We start from the raw sequence: 19,317 nt of genomic DNA, 5'->3' as shown, positions 1-19,317 counted from the left end.
CAATCATGCTTTCCTGTGTGAATGTTATTTATCTACATACTCTGTCATCTCTTATGATGGGTGCCTAAAGTACCAAATGATGTTCAGAGGTGTCAAAAGTTTGATACTCAATTTGTTTTGGTCAGAAACTTTCCTCTCATGGGTAAAACAAAGACGTGGCCACTAAAAAAGACACTTGCCGTAGGGAGTCCAACATCAATGTGTTAGCGCACTAACCTCTTGAGTATAAAAAAAGGCCTTTGGAATATTAGTAAATTGTATGTCCCGGGTTAATTAGCCCTCGTGTGCAGAAAATGGCTGTGGTGCCACAAAAATTGTCAAAAGATGATTAGAAGCACTGAAGTAGGCATTTCCGCTTTCAGTTACCTTTACGATTCTAACTTCGGACATTTTTTTTACCCAATTGTAATGCACAGAAACCTGTCTTTAACAGGGAAAAAATTGTTGTTCCCATGATTTCAATGTCAAAATACACAAAAAAAAAACTGGTTTAAATGGAACCTGTTAAACCACTGAAAGCGAAATTAAAATTTTACCCTTTAACAAAAAATTTCACAAACTTTCACGACCAAAGGATCATACAAAATATTAGTTCTATCGAAATTTTTAATGCAATGACTGCTTCCCAATGCGAGTTCTACTTTACCCACCCTTAGATTTGTAAAATCTGTTACTGTACATGAGATGCTGTAGTTTTTCAAAATCCATTGTAGTGGAACAGTTGCTTTCTGAAATTGTGACAAATTTTCGGTAAAGCAGGCTTTTCTACGGAATAAAACAGTGTAATGGTTAAACTTATAAACAATGTGAGAAAATTGTATGCAAGCTGCTTTCTGTGATCGCAAGTGCTGAGCAGGGCTGTGGAATTAGATTTCTAAAATGGAAAAGTCTGCTTTTAAGAAAAATTTTGTTGCAATTTCAGAATGCAACTGCTTTACTGCATATGGCTTATCAAAACCACAGCGTCAAGTACAGAAACGATTTTTGCTAATCTAAGGATGGATGAACTTGCATAGATTACATAAAAAATTTCGGTGGAACACTTAACATTTTGTATGATCCTTTGGTCTATTGGTCGCCAAACACTGTGTGAAATTTTCCATTTCCACATTAAGTTCCATTTAATCCAGGTTTTTTAGTGAGTAGTTTAGCATTCAAATCACTGGGCGCGGTAGACCATGTTAAGATACTCGCCTAAAGTACCAAGGGATGTTTAGAGGTTTCGCGAGTTTGATACCCGGTTCGTCCTTGTCAGAAAACTTTCCTGACACGGGTACAACAGAAACGACATGACCACAGAAAAAATTGCTACCACAGGAAGTCCCCCCATCGAGGGGTTAGCGCACCAACTTCTCAATGAGTATAAAAAACAAGCCCGCCATTCGGAATCGGCAATAAATTGTAGGTCCTTCTAATTAGCCCTCGTGTGCAGAAAATGACCGATGTGACAAGACTGATCAAATGATTAATCCAGGTTTTTTAATGAGTAGTTTGGCATTCAAATTACGGGACCATGATTTTTCCCCATTGAAGACGTGTTACTGTACTTTTCATGGTCTTGGACAGTAACTAGCAGTCATCATTTAAAATTGTGGCGTACATTTCGTGCATAGGTGAAGCAACAGTTTGCATTACAAAGCAGTTGGATGCACAGGCCTATTCTAGGTTGTCGATTCTGATGCTACCCAATAGCCATTGTCTTTTGTATTTTTAGGGCATGCAGAGGCGTAAACAATGCATACAAATATATAACTCTGCAAAGAGCTGAAATGAAAGTGCTTAATTTTTCAAAATGCTTACACTGGTATTGAACTGTAAAATGTGAAAAAATCCCTTTAAGAAATATATTTGAATTATTTTTCATTAGTGATCTGATGGAGGAATCGGGAGTGTGGTAGCTGCTGTGGCATTCCTTCATCTTCCTGCTGCAACTGTCTTTGATCAAAAAACGAACCAAAGACAACTCCCAAGTCGGTAGTGTTAAAGATTCTCTCTTTAGTCCTGTTTACATGTGCAAGATTGGGGGTCGCTTTGGTTATTACCTGCATGGGAACTATTTTTCCTCATGGGGGGAAAAAGTCAAATCTTTGTTGCAGAATAATGGTGGGGACTCTGACCTCCTCTCCCATAATCCTTTGTGCCGCAAAAACTACTGTAAGCTCCTTCATCGGGCACCTTGAACCAACCACTTCCTTTCAACCCATGTAACCAGTGATGACTTCCGCAAAGAAAAGGGGAATACCAACATAAATTAAATGGGTTGTAGCGAGAATCTGTTATGGGTAACTTCCTGGGATATTTTATTGCACATGTAAACAGGGCTATAGTCCATTGATTGTGTACCTCTTAGAAAGTTACTTTCCAGTTAAACTAATTCATTTAAATGGCAAAATTAATTGTGGATGGCAGCTAAAGACAGAATTCCTTTCTTTTTGCTGTGGATGTTTTATCTTTGCCATGTAGTATTAGGAAGAAGTTTTGCAGTAGAGTAGATTAGCACGTTCTTTATTTGAGTGAATTTAGTGACTAATTACCAGTTCATTGGTGCTATTATTTTTTATTCTCTTCTATACTGTACAGCAGGGGTGGCCAGTAACAAAAGTACCATGAAAAATTTAATTCGTGATTATTTGAACTATCGGTTCCAACAATAGATTTCTTGATTAACAAACTGCTTACAAACTTATATCTAGTGATGAAATTAATAACTAATTAATTCAATTAATAATGGAGCGGCTTATACACCAAGGTTGCACCACCGATGTGGCCTGCGACGCTATAACTCACCATTATGTTGCCCCCCCCCCCCTTGCTGTACAGGTAAGCATTCCCTACATTTTATTTGAATATTACTATTTTGTTTTCTATTATGTATGCCGGTACTTTGAAAGTACCGCCAGGTAATGAGAGTAATTTCTTTTTCCTATAATAAAAATTACTTCAATGTGGAAAACAAAATGGGGATGATTTTTACCGAGGCAACTAAATTGAATCGTCGAGATGGGATGAAAAAATACGGTGTAGCACCTAATATATTCATCAATGGGCGGAGTGGATAAGGCAGATATGCTGCACTCACTATATGACCAGGACAAAAAGTCAAAGAAATGGTGGCACAGACTGTTCTTTGCTATGCTTGAAATGCCTATATGTCAATTATAAAGAAATACATGTAGAAACTTGGCTATGGGACTCGTATCCCAAGGAAGTACCCTATTAATGAAGAGAGGACACGTTCTGCTTTCAGCACCACACCAGAACAGCCAAAGAAGAAAAGGAAGAGTAACTTTTCTGAGCCCAAAGATGTCGGTACGTCTAAGAAACAGCTGCATAATTAATCACTAAGACGGTGTAAAAAGCATTTTACTCTTTTTCCTAGGGTTATTTTGCACCCAAACTTATCTAATGGCGCAAAAATACAATTAAAAAGTTGCTGGTAAATTAATTCAGGATATAAAGGGTTAACCTTGATTATTGGTGTTATTGCTGATCTAAATTAGCAGTGGAAACATTTCTTTCAGTAGAAATTCTACTTGTATTGTGGAAAAATCTGCAGTGCAATTGTCAAAACTTTCTTATTCTCGCTTAAGAAATTTCTATCTAACCTACTCAACCAAACTTATTTGCTCCTTTTGTAGTCAATGCATTCAGCTTTCAAATGTAGCAGGAAGTAGGAGAATCTACAAACATTAAACGACAAAGACTTTTCAAAATATCCAAGAGCAATTTTCGAACTGGCTAACACACTGACCACTTTCTAGTAAACTGTGATGTTACAGTGCAAATCATGGTCGTCTTAACCTCGGCACCAATTACAGGGTATGTAGCTTAATTTAATGCTTTGTATTTTCGCGAGATATCTCGCCTCCTTTTAAAACTCTCTTATTTCAGTAATGACGGACCCAGAGATTTAAATGTTATGCTTAATTTTGTGTAAGAACCCATGACTAAATTAAAATGCTTTATTACTTATTTACCGCTACTTAACTGTACATGTACCTTATAAACATTCCCCCAACGGAATTTCTAAGAAATCTGTACTTGCTAGAATGTGTGTAGGTGCAGCCCTAACGTATTTATGTTGTCAGAAATTGTGGTCGTTTCGTGTTCTTGCTGGTGCCACCATCTGTCTTCCACATTTTGAAGTAATGTTGGTAAATGCTTGAATTTTTATGTTACATCAGTATCGTGTTGTGGGTCTGGCTAGTGTAGGTGGAGAGACTTTTTTAAATGAGAGATCCGCCTGCGTATTTATACCTTGAAATCTGAAAACCGCAGAAAACCAAGTTCAGCCTTCCACCACTGCGTGTCATCAGGGTTTGGTGATTGAATAGTATACCGTTGCTCTCTGCTGCAAAACTTTTTAACGGGGAGATTGGCTCACATTTGCACCTAGAAGTTGGAAACCATAGAGTATGTGTGACTATGTAAATGTTTTATTTCTTTATTGCTGTTAATCCCCAATGAAATTAGAGTACGTTTTTGGTATTTTGTTTCAATGGATAGTGGCTTTACCTCTTTTAAATCGAAGGTCTACTGTCTACTGATACTTGTACTTTACCTGTACAAAGATGGGCCCACAGTAAAACCCTGAATCAGCAAATTTGACCGGAACTGAATTGTACTCATTAAAGTGAAGGTTACATAACACACAAATACTTGTAAAAATAGCAATTGTTGAATCCCAGTTTATTTCATTTCTTTGTTTAAATAATTGAATTAAGTCATGAAATTGTGGGTTGGCTAAACAATCAGGTGATATTGACGTTTGTCTTGTATTTTCTTGGCTGCAAATTCAATAAATCGAATAATAAATCGCAACTAGTAAAGTTAAATAATAAATTACAGTATTATTTCAACTATTTACACTGACGCATAGAGAAATATTTCTTGATGGCAATCATTCAATCAGATTCTTCACCCAACATATGAAGGATAGTTGTAACACAATTAGGTTCCATTTCACCATGCATGTTACGGAAACAGTCTTCTGCCAGAGATCTTTGTGAAGCTGTGCCGGCGAGAATCAATTCTCCATACAAGTAAATACCCATTGCCTGTTAGAAGAAAAATAGAAAATAAACTTGAATGTGATTTGACTGATGTTTTGTTGTGGAACAACTTCATTTAAAGGTGGATGCAAGCGTAACTGTAAGTTTAACAAGCATGCTCAAGCAGCAATAGGAGAATTTTGAGCAAGCATTGATTTCACAAGCGGCTGGACATTTGAATAAATTTTGATTATTCATGCTTTTTTAACCTGTGAGGTGTATGACATACTGGTACCCATATCAGTTTTCATGCTCCAGTGAGCTCTCCTTGTCATTTTTTCTCTTATACACAGGCAACAGCAGCCAAAGTGAGCATAACATTGCTTGAGCTCGACATATTTCAATTACAAACTGGTTCTTGTGCAAGCAATCATACTTGTACTGTGTGGTGCTGAAAGGGAAATTGTGCATGCTTGTCAAGCTTGCAGTTGAGTGTGAAGTAGCTGTCTTAATACAGAGCTTGACAAATGGGAAAAAAAATAAGGCCAGTTGACATTTATTCCAAAAATTTTGCTATGTCCTCAAACTAGAATTTAGTAATTTGTAATTTTACATCGAAATTTTCAGGTGACAGTACCAATTTTTTAAGCGCCATGGGGACCTGCCACTTGAGGTTTGTCAAACTATCGTTTTAAGGTTGCTACATAGATAACTGCAAGCTTAGCAAGCATGACTGAGTAGTTATATGGAAAATTTAGAACAAGCATTCTGATTGTAGAAGCAACTTGACGATTGAACAAATTTTGATTATGCAATGTTTGTGCAATGAAAACTGAAGGTGGGTATAATGCACATAATTTGTACAAGCCTGTAAGTCTTAACGCTTCAGTGACTGCTTGGTTCTGGTATTTTTTGTTGCCATTTTTCTTCTGCACACAAGGACAAAGCGAACACATCATCGCCTGAAGCCAACATATTCCAAGTACAAGCTGCTTCTCATGAAAACATACTTGCACCGTGTGGTGTCTAAAGGAAAATTTTGCACGGCAGTACAAAAACGAACTTGCATGCAATCAAGGTTATATGTTATGTATGTAGCTGCCTTGAGATAAGAGATTCCGAAAAAGCTCTACGAGGAATGTTGCACAAAAGTTTTGTTCTTTCAAAAGCCCACTTATCATAGGTGGGAGAAGGCTTAAATACAAGCTGTGTTCCTGCCAGACATCACTGGATACTTATTTCTTTAAAAACACTTGCTACTCATGTGAATGAAACGTTGAAAAAGAAAAACTTTCAAATATGATGGTCAAAAGCCTAATAGACTAAAAGCTATAAATTATTTGTTAAATGATGGGATCAAAAGCCATGTTTGTTTCATTGGTACATTTGTTGTATCGTGTAATAAATTACTTTACTTGTAAAACTTTGCCCTGCAACTCAACAAAATGTTTAACAGCCTGTTGGCCCTCCCTCCATTACGCCTAAAGTGATGCCCTGGCCATTTGATTTGAATTGTTTCATCCTTTGACTATTTTTCCAATATCGACTGCCCGCGAGCATGCCTGTCTATTTCTCATCTTTCTTTTCCAGCACACTTGAGTCCCCTCCTTCATGCATTCAGGACAGTCTGAAAATGTGTATGTTCATTCAAGACCCATTATTGTGTGTGTGTTGTTCCCTTCAGCTTCCTCTATGAGAAACTTCCTTTCAGAATGTCCCTCACACATTCACAAAAAGTGTTTTTAAAAAGAAATTATTGTTAATTTTATTCAAAACGAAACGTAATTAAGAACATTGCGCCAAAATATCCAAATTTAAAGGAATTCTTTTCAAAAAAAAAATATCATAATTCTTCGTGTACAGAATGTATTCAGTCATTACCAGATCATTCTCAAGAAATTTCTTGAGACTATCATATCCAGAATAATATCTATGCTTAACCACCAGCTCGCACCATCTGTGGCGAATCTAAGAGAAATCATGGAAAGGTTGTAATTAACGACTGCATGGATTGTTATCCGATAAAGAGTAATATTTTCCTAAGAACTATCAAATATGATAAGGCAGAACTTATTTCCATTATTGCAGCATGTGCTAGCTACTAATCAACATTTGAGAGCTATGTTAGAAGAAAGATTTATACACACAGCAACCAGTTTCCCCAAAAGATGGTGTTTTATAGGTCAAACCAGTTGCTGTGTAAAAATCTTTCTATAGTCTGCTATATAACATAGCATAATCATAAAATGCATCCTTAGGATAGTACAGGTACAAATTTCAGTATCATCCAACTAATTGAGAATGCTCTCAACAGGGCTCTCTAATGCCCAACTTATTTTTTGTTCAGCCTCCTTTCTTAATTTCTTGCTCAGCTGAGACTGCGAGAAATAGCATGAAATTTGCCCAAGATATTTTAAGTACTTACTTCAGCATTTTTTTCTTTAATATCATAAACCTGTTCCATTAATCTCAAGACCGAATGAGCAATGGTGTCCTTTCGAAGCATCGCATCAAGGACTAGGCACAATATTTCGTAAGATATCTAAAAACGTGAAGACAAAAAATGTCAATCGAAAAATATATTCAAGAACGGAAAGAACAAAGCATCAAGATTTCTATTCCATGGGGACCACCAATAGATTTTTTGCATGTAAAAGAATGCATTTTTGCAGTACACATCCACAAAAATTCCCCTAATTTCTGTACACGGTTGAGACCATATCCCATTTTCAGCATCAACTGTGCATAGTTAATAAAATTAAGACGAGCGAGTTGACTTAGTGTGGGTAAAAAATTCAGATTGAAGTATCCTGAAAATGTAGTTATTACTGCTGTAAAACCGAGTTAACCGAACTGATAATCAGATTTTTTAAAGGGACACCCATTGGCTTACCAGCAAAGCATCCAAGTATCTGAAACAGGGCAGTTTATGGAATATTTATTTTCTGTTGCTGTTTAAGCAGAGACGTATGGCGGGTGGGGGGGAGGGGCTCTGAAGGACCCATGGAGTGTGTAAGCATGGAAGTGACCTAGAGAAAATAAACCATGTTAGCGAGTGATCAAAACAGTTACTTATTGAGCAATGTACCAAAAGAATTATGAACTCTAATGTGTATTGTACTCCAAAGCAGATCAATCTTCACTGCATCCATGACAACAAAGTTTAATGGGTTCTATTTGCAGGGCAATATCAAAAATTGAACCTCTTCTGATTGACAAATTATTGTTTGCTCAGGCACCATCATATCTCACAAATGTCTGAGACTAAGACTCTAACCATTTCTGGAAGAAGAATACAAGCTCGTGATAGCAGTGTTATTGTCTGAGAAATGTTTAATTTTGCCAAACCTTCCCCCCAAGATTATAGCCCACCTCCAGCCCTACATACATCAAGGTTGAAAGAAAAGTGTATAAAAAATATGTGTGTCAGAACAGTCCAAGTTTGAACAGACACTATGAAAAGTGACAACCACTTGCTAGTCATTTTGAGAAGTGTCTAGAGTTCAGACATAGACTAGCATACATATATAAGCCTTAGGAAATAAAAAGACAACGAGAACAAATACTCTGAATAGACATGCCTCACAAAAAATATCTGCATCAATTTTCTTCCGCTTCTTACATCTTTTCGACAGGTAACTGCGATTCACTCTACTCCATTTTCCAGCCTGAAAAAAAAATAATATTAAAATATTATTATAAGATTAAAAACAAATAGATAATTATTTTAAAATTGTGATCAAGAGATACATAGTAAAATGTTATCAACTGTGGAACCAATCTGAATCATACATTAAGCCAGGACTTGACAAGTTAAAAAAAAATATTTAGGAGCCAGCCTAAAATCTTAGGAGATAGGCATGATTTTTGCTCAAGAAACAGGGTTGTAAATAATGTTTTTCCTACTCTTTGAACCTCATAACTTCTTCCCAGGTTAAGACTTAATTAATGAAATCAGAAAATTTTTGGTCATCCTTAGGCTCCAATTCAGCAATCACATTATAGAAAATATTATGTGCCAATATCTGTTTTAGTTGGCCTAAGGCCTGGGATTTGTCAAGCCCTGAATTAAGCATGATTTCTGTTACAATAGAGACCTGGATGTTATAGTGTGGAAATTCAGAACGTGTTTTTTTTTCTTTTTTCCTCTTCAACGAATTACAATATTTCAAGGGATAATATTTTTCACATACCTCTTGAGTTGCTATTCTGTTCATATTACTAGAGGAAGTCAGCTTCATGCAGGAAAAAGTCTAGAAATTAAGAAAAGTTGTCAACACATAGATCATGCACAATCACAATATGCATATTGTACTATTGTCTTAAGCATCTGTGTTTTTTTTCTCCAGCTCTCATTGTGCACCTAGACCCTTTCTCTGTCACAATTCATTTTTCAGAAATGCCATGGTGGAAATCGCTAAAAATTTCTTCAAAATGCCACATCATTTTCCGTATAGAGCAGGATTTTTCATTATTACTTCCATCAGGTACAACCAGTGGTGAAATTCAGCCAGTGTGATAGAACAAACACCTGTGTTTTCCCTTTTTTGGATTTGCGGAACTAGTCATTAAAGTGGATTCTCTTTAAGGTGAGCATTTAACACTAAAACCACAGAAGCAGTCATTTTGACCATAAAGCTAATTTGATTGCGACCAAATTGTTCATCTCAGGTTGTTGAAATTTCATGACATTTTTTATCGTGTTGAAGCGCTTAAACTCCTAAAATATGAATATTCTAGGTTTCTTAGTATAGTAGTAAATAGAAGTTCTACCTAGAACGATGGTAGTAGTAATTTTGATTGCAATAGATATATTCAACTATATGTTTTGCAAAACATGAAGAAATGGATATCATAGATTGCTTTTCTCTAGTATCCATTTTGTACCATTAAAAGGTATACTTTTGAAAAAGATCATCGTTGTATTTTATTCAATTAATTTAGCATATTTAATAATCTTTGTCCTTCTACTGAATTCCATTCGCTGGTACAATACTGCACAATGTAAGAAATCTTCATTTTTTATGAATTTTACCCATGGACAGGGCTCCGACACAATTCTTATCATTTTTTGTTTTTAACACTACAAATTAACTATAGAAGGACCCCACCAAAGATCCCAGCTTAGGGGCTCTGCTAGATGATGTGGAAAACCATCATTATTTCACAACATATCATACTTTCGACTGTGAAAAAAATAATTCTACAGTTGGTTAGCATAGAAAATCTAGGTCTTGAATACCTACCATGTGCACACAAAATTGAAATTACAGGCAAAGGAAATTTCTGCCAGAAATTATGAAATTTTATTGCTCTATTAATGCATTGATGTTTTTGACAAAATCAACTAATTCGATGCACAATGTGATCAGTATCAAAAAGCTGTCTTCCACATGTATTTTACATTGCTAAAGATTTGGTGCTTATTCAGTTTTTCAATTCCGCTCATGAAACCTCTTCGTAAATTTCAGAAGCGTATTATACTTAAAAACTTGTTACTGGACTGACTGCCAAGTGAAAATGAAGCTACGAATTACTGGAGCTGTAAAATCATAGTCAAATCACTTTTTAAAGTAACAAAATACAGGATTAGTCTTTGTTATAACAAGCTCTTTTGTCTAAGATTCCAAAAAATTGGTACATGAACAAGGGTTCATTGCACAAAATACATCAAAGAGACTGGATAGCTACTGTTTTAAGAAGTTTCTGGGAAGAAAAATAATAAATATACATAATAGATAAGAATAATTTTGTTTTTTCCCTACAGCTGTCAGAATAACTGCTACTGTCATTCTAGTGTTAAGGAACCACTTGCGTTCATAGCTGAGGCTGTTCTTGGTCCATGTGCTCTAGAAGAGTTGTGCAAATCAGAGTTGAAAGAGCAAAAAACAGATTTTTCAGACAGAATTTTACTGACCAAAAAAAATTATGGAAAATTATCTGTTAGCCCAAGGAAGAGCATCAAAGAGAAAAGCGGCAAAGATCTCAAAGAAGTTAGGGATAGATGATTTTGTAAAAAGTAACGCATGGAAAAAAGTGTTCAAATCAAGGAACGATCTAAGCTTTTATAAATTGTTCTATAGTTATTGAGTATTGCCCTAGGACAGCCATTGTGTCACTTTTCCCCGCCAGTCACCAAATAAAATTTAAAAAAGAAAAATTAAATCTCTTATGCTACAAAAGAATTTTGGAAATAATAATCGTGTATGCACGTTACTGATTTCAAGAGGGTGTAAAAAGAACTACAAATGTTCAACGTATCCACTGCCATTTTCAAGAACATTCTGCACTCGCGGGAAAAAAGTGTTCATACTCCCATTCAAAGTTTTGTACAAAATGTCAGAGTTGATAACATGAATGAATGAACGCCAGGGTCTCTGCCACCGAACTTATCCCGTTGCCGAAATCTCTTCCAGCCCAGCTTCGTGGCAGAGTCTGGAACAAAGTGAGTGCACCTAACAGTCTGAGTGTGTAGTTAGTGTTGTGTATGATATTTCAGTGCTGCCATCTATACTTCAAATTGTGACGGAAGTGTAAGGATTGAATATTTGTAACGTTGTAGGCCTGTTGCTCTCTGTGGCGAGCCTTTTTAACAGGGAGATCGGTTCGCATTCACGCCTTGAAGTTGGGAACCACAGAAAACCAACTTCAGCCGACCACCACAGTGGCGCCGGTGGGGTTCGAACCCGGATCCTCGCATCGCGAGTCCGTCACTATGACCACTCGACCACCACAGCGGCCAGAGTTGATAACAGAGATCTGGTATCACATATGGCATCTTTCAGCTCAGATAAGGTGGATGGACTAACATATACCCAAGATTTTAGGTAATCCCATTAAAAAGATATATTGGACTGTGTAAAAAAAATCCGACTCTTTGACAAGTCTAAGGGTACAAGGTGCAACCTGGCATGTGAATTTGTTGATTTTTTAAAATATAAATTTATGGGACAGCCTTCCTATCCAGTTTTGTACGATATCCTGTCAATTCCAATGAGAGGATTTATCTTGTGTGAGAAAATGTTTTTTCCAAAACTACTTGAATTAAACTACTTGAAAGTTTCCAAAAATTATATTGATGACATGGAACGTTCGTTCGAAAGCAAGTTGAAAGGTTCAAACTTGTTATATTACACAGAAAAAAGTACATCGAAATCACCTTTGGTATCTGTGTCGAATGAAGCCACTCGGAAGTGATTCTCTCAACTGTTACCACACCTGCACTGTTAGAAAAATACAGGAATTTTACATTTTAGGTGCCAATATAAAATATATCATTACTGCCAAGTATAAAACTGCAAAAATATCGTAACTGAAATGATGAAAAACAAAAACAGCTACAACTTAATTTAATGAGTCTCTAATGGGACTGGCATTTTTTTTTTTTTTTATTTGTTAAATTGAAGAAGTTTTTAAGTCAGTTAGTAAGTTATTCAAAAAAAAAATTCAGGGGTTGTACATTACAATAGCACCTTGGGATCAAATTTAGTAAATATGCTTGAGAGATAACATTGCCATGCAAAATGTCCAGTGAAATCACTTGCATTATAACTTACAAGCATTTCATAGCAAATTCTGAACAGTGAAATTCGACATTTTTTTTTGGGAGGTGGGGGGGGGTGGGGCTTTTCTAACCAGAAGGTCTATCCTTAACCCCTCAATAGACAGTCTTCTTATGGCAACAATATGATCAGCTTTTTGCAATTTCTATTGCACCTCTGCGTCAAAAAGATTCTGACAAAAACTAATCGGGTATGAAACTCGTAACATTCTTTGGTGCAGTAGGCAAGTACCTCGCCATGTAAATGATTTTCAGAATTACATTTTTATTTTGATAGAATTTTATCACATCTTATTACTGGGAGTGTCCGCATATAGAGAAATAATTCAATACTTGAAAAATCTAATCTCCTATGTATAGCATTTTACAGAATATTTTAAAACTAATGAAAATTTAATACAGCCACTCTGAGACTTAGACTTTCAGAACTACAAATCCAACTATTCTGCTGTCTCTGCAAATAGAAGAGACTGACCTCAGCAATAGTTTGACAAAATGTTTTGATAGCTTGGCTGCTACTCCTCACCCCCCCCCCCCAACCCCTCCCTTTGCAGCACTGGTTAAAGAAATAAAGGTATTATCAAGGAATATATATAAAGTGCACGTATACTACAAGGCAAGAGCGAGATGTGAATCATGTTACATATACATTTATGTGTGCATACTACCTTCAACAGCAGCAATAGAAATTGATGAAAAGTAAATGGACTACATTGTATTTGTAACATCACATCTGGATGGGACAAAGATACTTAACAACACATGAAAAGTATAAATACATGCATAAAAGATTTTGGAATGTGTTAGAGAAGAGGATGACTTTATCATTTTTAATGACACCAGAGAAAAACTTGTGAATGGAGGAAACTTGTTTTCTGTTAGTAAGTCTGGGAATGGCTGTACCCTGTGTTAGAGAATAGAGAAGTATGTGATTGAATCCAGAACTTACCATTCTGCTGAAAATGAATCACAATAAAATTGCAGCATTTCCTAGGGAGAAGCATAAGAAAAGCATAAACTCTACCAACTGTAAATTAATTTTAAAAATTCTAAGATAAAACAAATTTAAGAAAAAGTGAAAAAAATTAAAACCTTTTCATTAGTAAATGTTTAGTTAATGAAATACAGTAAAAGTCTAATACAACAAGTATGGCTTATAACAAGTGATTGAAAGTGATTGTCAAAGAGGTTAAAGATACAGAAAAATATTCTATTATAGCGAGTTGAGAATTGGAAAGTTTTGGCTATAACGTTACAATAATTCTCACAAATGCCAATTTCTCTTCCTCTTTTTCGAAAAATTAAACTAAAGATAAAAATTTATCACACCAGACATGCTGCTCGTAAACATTACTCTAAGGTACTTCGAACAAAAAATAGACACCAAAAAGTCACATTTTTACCTCTTCCCCTTTTTTAGACCTTCCCACTGTACACATGGATATGTGATAATTTTATTTGAATTTTGTCCCTCCCACTTATAACCATGGTCACTGTTTGTGATTTGACATAAAATTACAGTATAAAGTTGTTTCAAAATGGAAAAAACTTCCCAATTATCGGGAAAATGTTAATGAGTTCATGCAGCCACATGGAAGTGAGCAGTGATATAACAATTGCGAATTTTCGTTGCTCGATTGGTCAATTAAATCTCTTTGACGATAAGAAACTCTATGCAAAAACATTTGAGAGAATCACTAATAGCCAATTTCATGAATAGAGCTCAAATGATCTAACAAATGTTTTAATGCCGATGAAGGAGTAATTTCGAACAATTTTTTGCCAGACAGAATTTAAAAAATTACATTTGCTTATAAGGAGAAGTTTGTTTTAATGACGGTTTTCTTCATGATTGTGAGCCCTCTTTACAATGGACTTTTGCTGTAATTACATTTAAAAATAAATATTGCGTACGATGAATTTTAAAGAAATCTCTTCAGCTTTGAACATTGGGGGTAGAAGACTGCATTGAATGTTACATTCAGCCAGAGGCAGATTTATGACATTGAAAACCTGAGGGCTATGAAGATCTTGCCACCCTCCAAAAGTTAAGATTCATTATTAAACCCTCAATTATGTGGAAGCTTTATATGAAAAAAAAAATTCACGTGTACAAAAGCTAATAAAATTAACACTTACCTGCGAGTCTACCAATTGGCCTCTATATTTGCACACATAAGAATTCAGAAACTGAAGAAATTTTGGCATCCCCACGAAGTCCGAAAGATATTTCAACAAAAAATATCCCTGAAAAATATGGCACAACAAAGGTTACGATTAACTCCATGCCGATTCCACAAACTCAAATGAATCTTACAAGTAAAATGAATAATAGAGAATGTAATAACAAAATACCTTGATGTAATGAACCTGCATGAAACCTTTCTCTGGGTCTTTCCCATTTTTGAGTATGACAGCTTCGACACCATCAACTTTTTCTGTCAGAACTTTACCTTTGTTAGGTCTAGAACATAATAAAAAAAAACTGCTCTCAATACATTGTAGTGAAAAACCAATCATTTGAACAACTCTTTCTTTCTTTTCTTTCTTTCAAATGGAGCCCAACTCAGGTCTATCGCCATCTATGGGCAATTTACTACCTAGTGAGTTGTGCCGGAAATGTAAGTGTGTGTACTAACAGTCTGAGTGCATATCCAGTGTTGTGTCTGATTTTTCAGTGCTACCATCTATATTTCAGAAGTGAAGTGTAATGATTGAATATTTATACTGTTTGTAGGCCTGTTGCTGTCTGCGGTAAGACTTTTTAATGAGGAGATGAGCTTGCATTCTCGCCTTGAATTTGGGAACCACAGAAAACTAACTTCAGTCGACCACCACTGTGATGCCTGTGGGGTTCGAGCCTGAGACCTCGTGACGCAAGTCCGTCACTATGACCACTTGACCACCACAGCGACCATTTAATGTATAAAGCTTTGATTTTAACAAAAATCAGTGTGGCTAATAGTTGTAACATTCCAAAATATATAATCTTATATATAAATTTGAAAGTATGTATATCTGTATGTATGTATGTTTGTTCTTTATAAAAAATCCACACTGTTGATTGTATCACTCCAAATTGTTTTTTAGGATCCTTTGCTAATGTATGGAAGGAGCCAGAAACATACACATAAACAAACATGCATCCCACCAAAGAATGTTTAAAAAAATTATTATTGCACAAATTTCTCAAAAAAAACCATTTTTTTTCATAATTTTTTCATGTTTTCAATTAGATGCAACAATTTTTTTCTATACAAAAGATGCACATTTTAATGGGTTTTTTTAAAGTGTTTTGAATTTTAAAAATCGGTTAACCAATAACAGAGTCAAATAGGTTTTTGTCCCACATGAAATCTTGAATTATGAGTGCAAATGTGGCTTTGATCAATTTCGATCAATGTTCTTTCTTTTCAGTGTGTGTACAAGTGCTGGGATCAGTGTATTTTTTTTAAACAAGTGATGCATTGATCATTTTTTTCTGCTGTGTTATGTCACTGGGTACAGCTAGTATTCAAAATCACCAATCGCCATATTTCACATTTTAACGTGTATAAGGCACCTCTTTTTGACAAAAATTGGGTAGGTACCAAAAATAGGGAGGGGGGGGGAGTTTCTTATACATGGATAGTATTATAGATATTAACAAATTCCTAAATTCCTCGCAATTCACCGATGCGAGTCACTCTGATTATAATCTATCAGATGAGTGTGATGAGGAATTAAATAGTTTCTATGATGAACAAAAAATATCTTTTTTTTATACCTTAAAATAAAAATTAGCTTTGATGAAAACTTTATTTTTTTTAATTTTAACCCCAAAAAATCAGGGAGTTCATTATACAGGTTAAAAAATGGTATATCATCTAATTTAGTACAAATACTGTGAAACCAAAGATGAAGATCGCCAACTAAAAGAAAATGACATTCCAGGGATAAAAATTTTTTTAGTAAAGTTATTATTTATACTACTTATTATTACTCTGTAATGTCCCAGAGCTGCTCTCAGCATCTGGGGCTAATACTCGAGATACCAATTAATACCGCTCAATTATTCAACCCTTGTCCTCAGGTCGGAGTAAAGATTATTTATTTGCAGCTATAACAAATAATGTATATATGAGGATGTATTTAAATTACATACTTATAAATCAGTACATATGTTTTATGCTACTACTCCTTGAGCGAGAGAGGAATGGAGAAAGCAATAGGTCAAGACTTACCCCAGACTTTCGTCATCTTCCGCTCCTTCCACTTTTCTCCAAAACCCGGACAACCACCTCTCATCAAGACCTAGTTCGTTCTGCCTCTTTCAACCATCTCCTCTCTTCCAACCATCTCCTCTCTTCTAATTTCCTCCTGTTTCCCTCTCATTGGTTCCATCTCCTAAAACATCACACCCCCTCCCCTTTGGATCCCAGATTAGAATCCCCTACTGGAATCTCGCTGCTGCCTCAATGTCTACATACCAATGATAAAATCCATCTGCCACTCCTTCTCAATGTACCACTGCCCAAAGGGCAGGGTCAATTCTGAGAATCTGCAAAAGGCGTTGGAAGTAACACCTGTGCATATAGGTGCCTCACCTATTTCTATACACGATATCTGAATGAAAGTCCAACCCAGTTCTCAGACTGTCTGGCGTCGTAAATAAAATTATATTCTAAAAGGCTTCATTAAAATTTAACTACAAATTAATGTAACCAGTTAGCGAGTAGCTTGTTACAGTAACTTGAAACCTAAATAAAACTGAATTGTACTATATCAAAAATATTTTAACTCTCTCATTATAGGGTGAATGTCAGGAGACAAAGGGGGATATAATCTATGCCTTGAATGATAATTAAATTTTTAATAATCGTACTGATAAAATAGATAAAATATGCAAAACATCAGAGTGCAAGCATTACAATCAAGCAATACATATTGATAGCTTAATAAATTACACAAACACATTAAAAAATAGAGTATCCATCTGTGCACTCATATTTTAGAGTAAATAGTACTCTTACAAAGGTTCTAAGTTCTGAAATTTGTACTTGCCTCAGAATATGCAACTCTTCCTTGGTATTCTTCACCTCAGCACACAGAGTCTTCGATCTGATGAAAGCTTTGTAATCGCAATATTCTGTCCCTTCTTCTGCAGTCATCTGGAGACAAAAACAAATTATTGCGAGTTAGTTATTTGAAACAGAGTAGAATGATAGAAAATGAATGATGCAGAATTATGCCAGAGTTTTTTTTTTAAATATTTAAAATCAAAGTTATTCCTATAATATATATAAATTATAAATTCCCTCTGTATTAAAGTGACCCTAAGCTATAGGTAATTTTTGCTGTTAAAATTTTTTTGTACGTTTAAAAATGTTACAATTTTGCTGCTCCCACACTTGATCCTGTTCCAATCAGCAACAAAAAAAATGATATGAGCAAAATTTTAGCTCAATCGAACAACTGTTACGTGACCCTCAAACACCTCAAACTGAAACATAGTAAGCAATGTTAATTCCTTATATACAATAATTAATCCCATTCAAAAGTGATTTTGACTTGACCACTTTCTCTTTTCTTCTTGAAGGAATTTATGAGGATACATTCAGGAAACCCCAGTAATTACTTAAAAATATTCTGAATCCAATTTCCTAAAAAAAATGTCAATTCAAAAAAACACCTGAAATAACATGAAGAATTTGAGAAATATTAGGTTTTTTTAATAATGCATATAACTTCTATAAAAGAAACAAATTTTTATTTAAAGCAATATATAATTTTTATAGAATCAAAATATAATGAGAACCAACGAATGAACACTGAACATTTTTTTCTTCTAAAAGAGGATAAGGGCCACTCTACTCTGTATTGTATAGCAAGAAAAATTTCATAATCACAATCTTGACATCCTTACAGCTATTGCTTTGATGTGGATGACATCTTCCATGAATGTAGCAAACCCTTCACTCAGCCACTCTTCCGTCCAATCAGAAGCACCAATGAGAAGCCCAAACCAGGCATGCGCTATTTCATGTGCAATCCTGCAACACATGCTTCTATCCCCAGCAAGCAAGGACTGTGAGATGAATATGACATTTGGACTGAAAATACAAACAAAAAATTTTAAATTATAAATTTAAATTAACGGGAAGGGGGGGGGGAAGAGTTTCAGTAATTTAGATACAGGACTGTGCATAAGACGAAACTAGAAATCAGATGATGGAAGATTAAAAAATGATTTGCCTGATATTAATGTTTCAGCCAAAGTCTGGCCATTTTGCAAATTTACTGGCCATTCCGCAAAGTAGCTGGAGATCCCTAATCAAAAATTTATGTGCTAGCTGTCTGGTAAGCATCTATTGGTTGTGTTATTCTGTCACACAAATTTATATAGATATACTGTATATGACGAAAGACGTCACTCTCCCTTGTTAATACGAACACTGTATATACACACATATACTCATTTAATAAAATTCTGGATATATCCATCTTTCAGGAGTGCTTCAATATCTCCTTGAAATGGGAAGAGGGGTGCATCCAATGTCTATTGGCTGATATCATGAGCTGATTGACTTTGAAATAAGTTCACCTTGTGTCAAGCAACAAGTGATGATAATAAATAATAAATTAAATATCATGCCTTTCTTCTTGAGACTTTACTTAATCACTCCATGCTATTTGCAAATTGGCTGGCCAAAGTCTGAAATCATGAAAAGATCTGTCATTGGCTCATCAATTTACAGCAAAATTGGCCAATACACAATTTGCCTG

At 35.3% G+C, this 19,317-nt stretch overlaps 1 protein-coding gene across 1 annotated transcript in view; it reads right to left on the bottom strand.

The window, feature by feature from the left end:
* Positions 1-4,656: 4,656 nt before the first annotated feature.
* Positions 4,657-19,317, bottom strand: part of LOC149080990 (aminopeptidase O-like) — a 32,721-nt gene continuing 18,060 nt past the window's right edge. The window contains exons 7-17 of the mRNA XM_089237713.1: positions 18,458-18,644; positions 17,596-17,702; positions 14,908-15,016; positions 14,692-14,799; positions 13,502-13,542; positions 12,151-12,214; positions 9,185-9,244; positions 8,573-8,659; positions 7,417-7,533; positions 6,873-6,959; positions 4,657-5,057 (exon numbers count right to left, since the gene is read on the bottom strand). Of these exons, the coding sequence (XP_089093839.1) occupies positions 4,905-5,057; positions 6,873-6,959; positions 7,417-7,533; positions 8,573-8,659; positions 9,185-9,244; positions 12,151-12,214; positions 13,502-13,542; positions 14,692-14,799; positions 14,908-15,016; positions 17,596-17,702; positions 18,458-18,644 (1,120 nt within the window). The 3' untranslated portion in view covers positions 4,657-4,904. The remainder of the gene's footprint in view (positions 5,058-6,872; positions 6,960-7,416; positions 7,534-8,572; positions 8,660-9,184; positions 9,245-12,150; positions 12,215-13,501; positions 13,543-14,691; positions 14,800-14,907; positions 15,017-17,595; positions 17,703-18,457; positions 18,645-19,317) is intronic.

This window comes from Pholcus phalangioides, unplaced genomic scaffold, assembly GCF_987345545.1.
Source record: "Pholcus phalangioides strain wild (caught in Gottingen) unplaced genomic scaffold, Ppha-v1.0 ptg000010l_1, whole genome shotgun sequence".
NCBI lineage: Eukaryota > Metazoa > Arthropoda > Arachnida > Araneae > Pholcidae > Pholcus > Pholcus phalangioides.
Note: the sequence above shows the minus strand (reverse complement) of the source record. Positions and strands in the feature narration are given on the sequence as shown.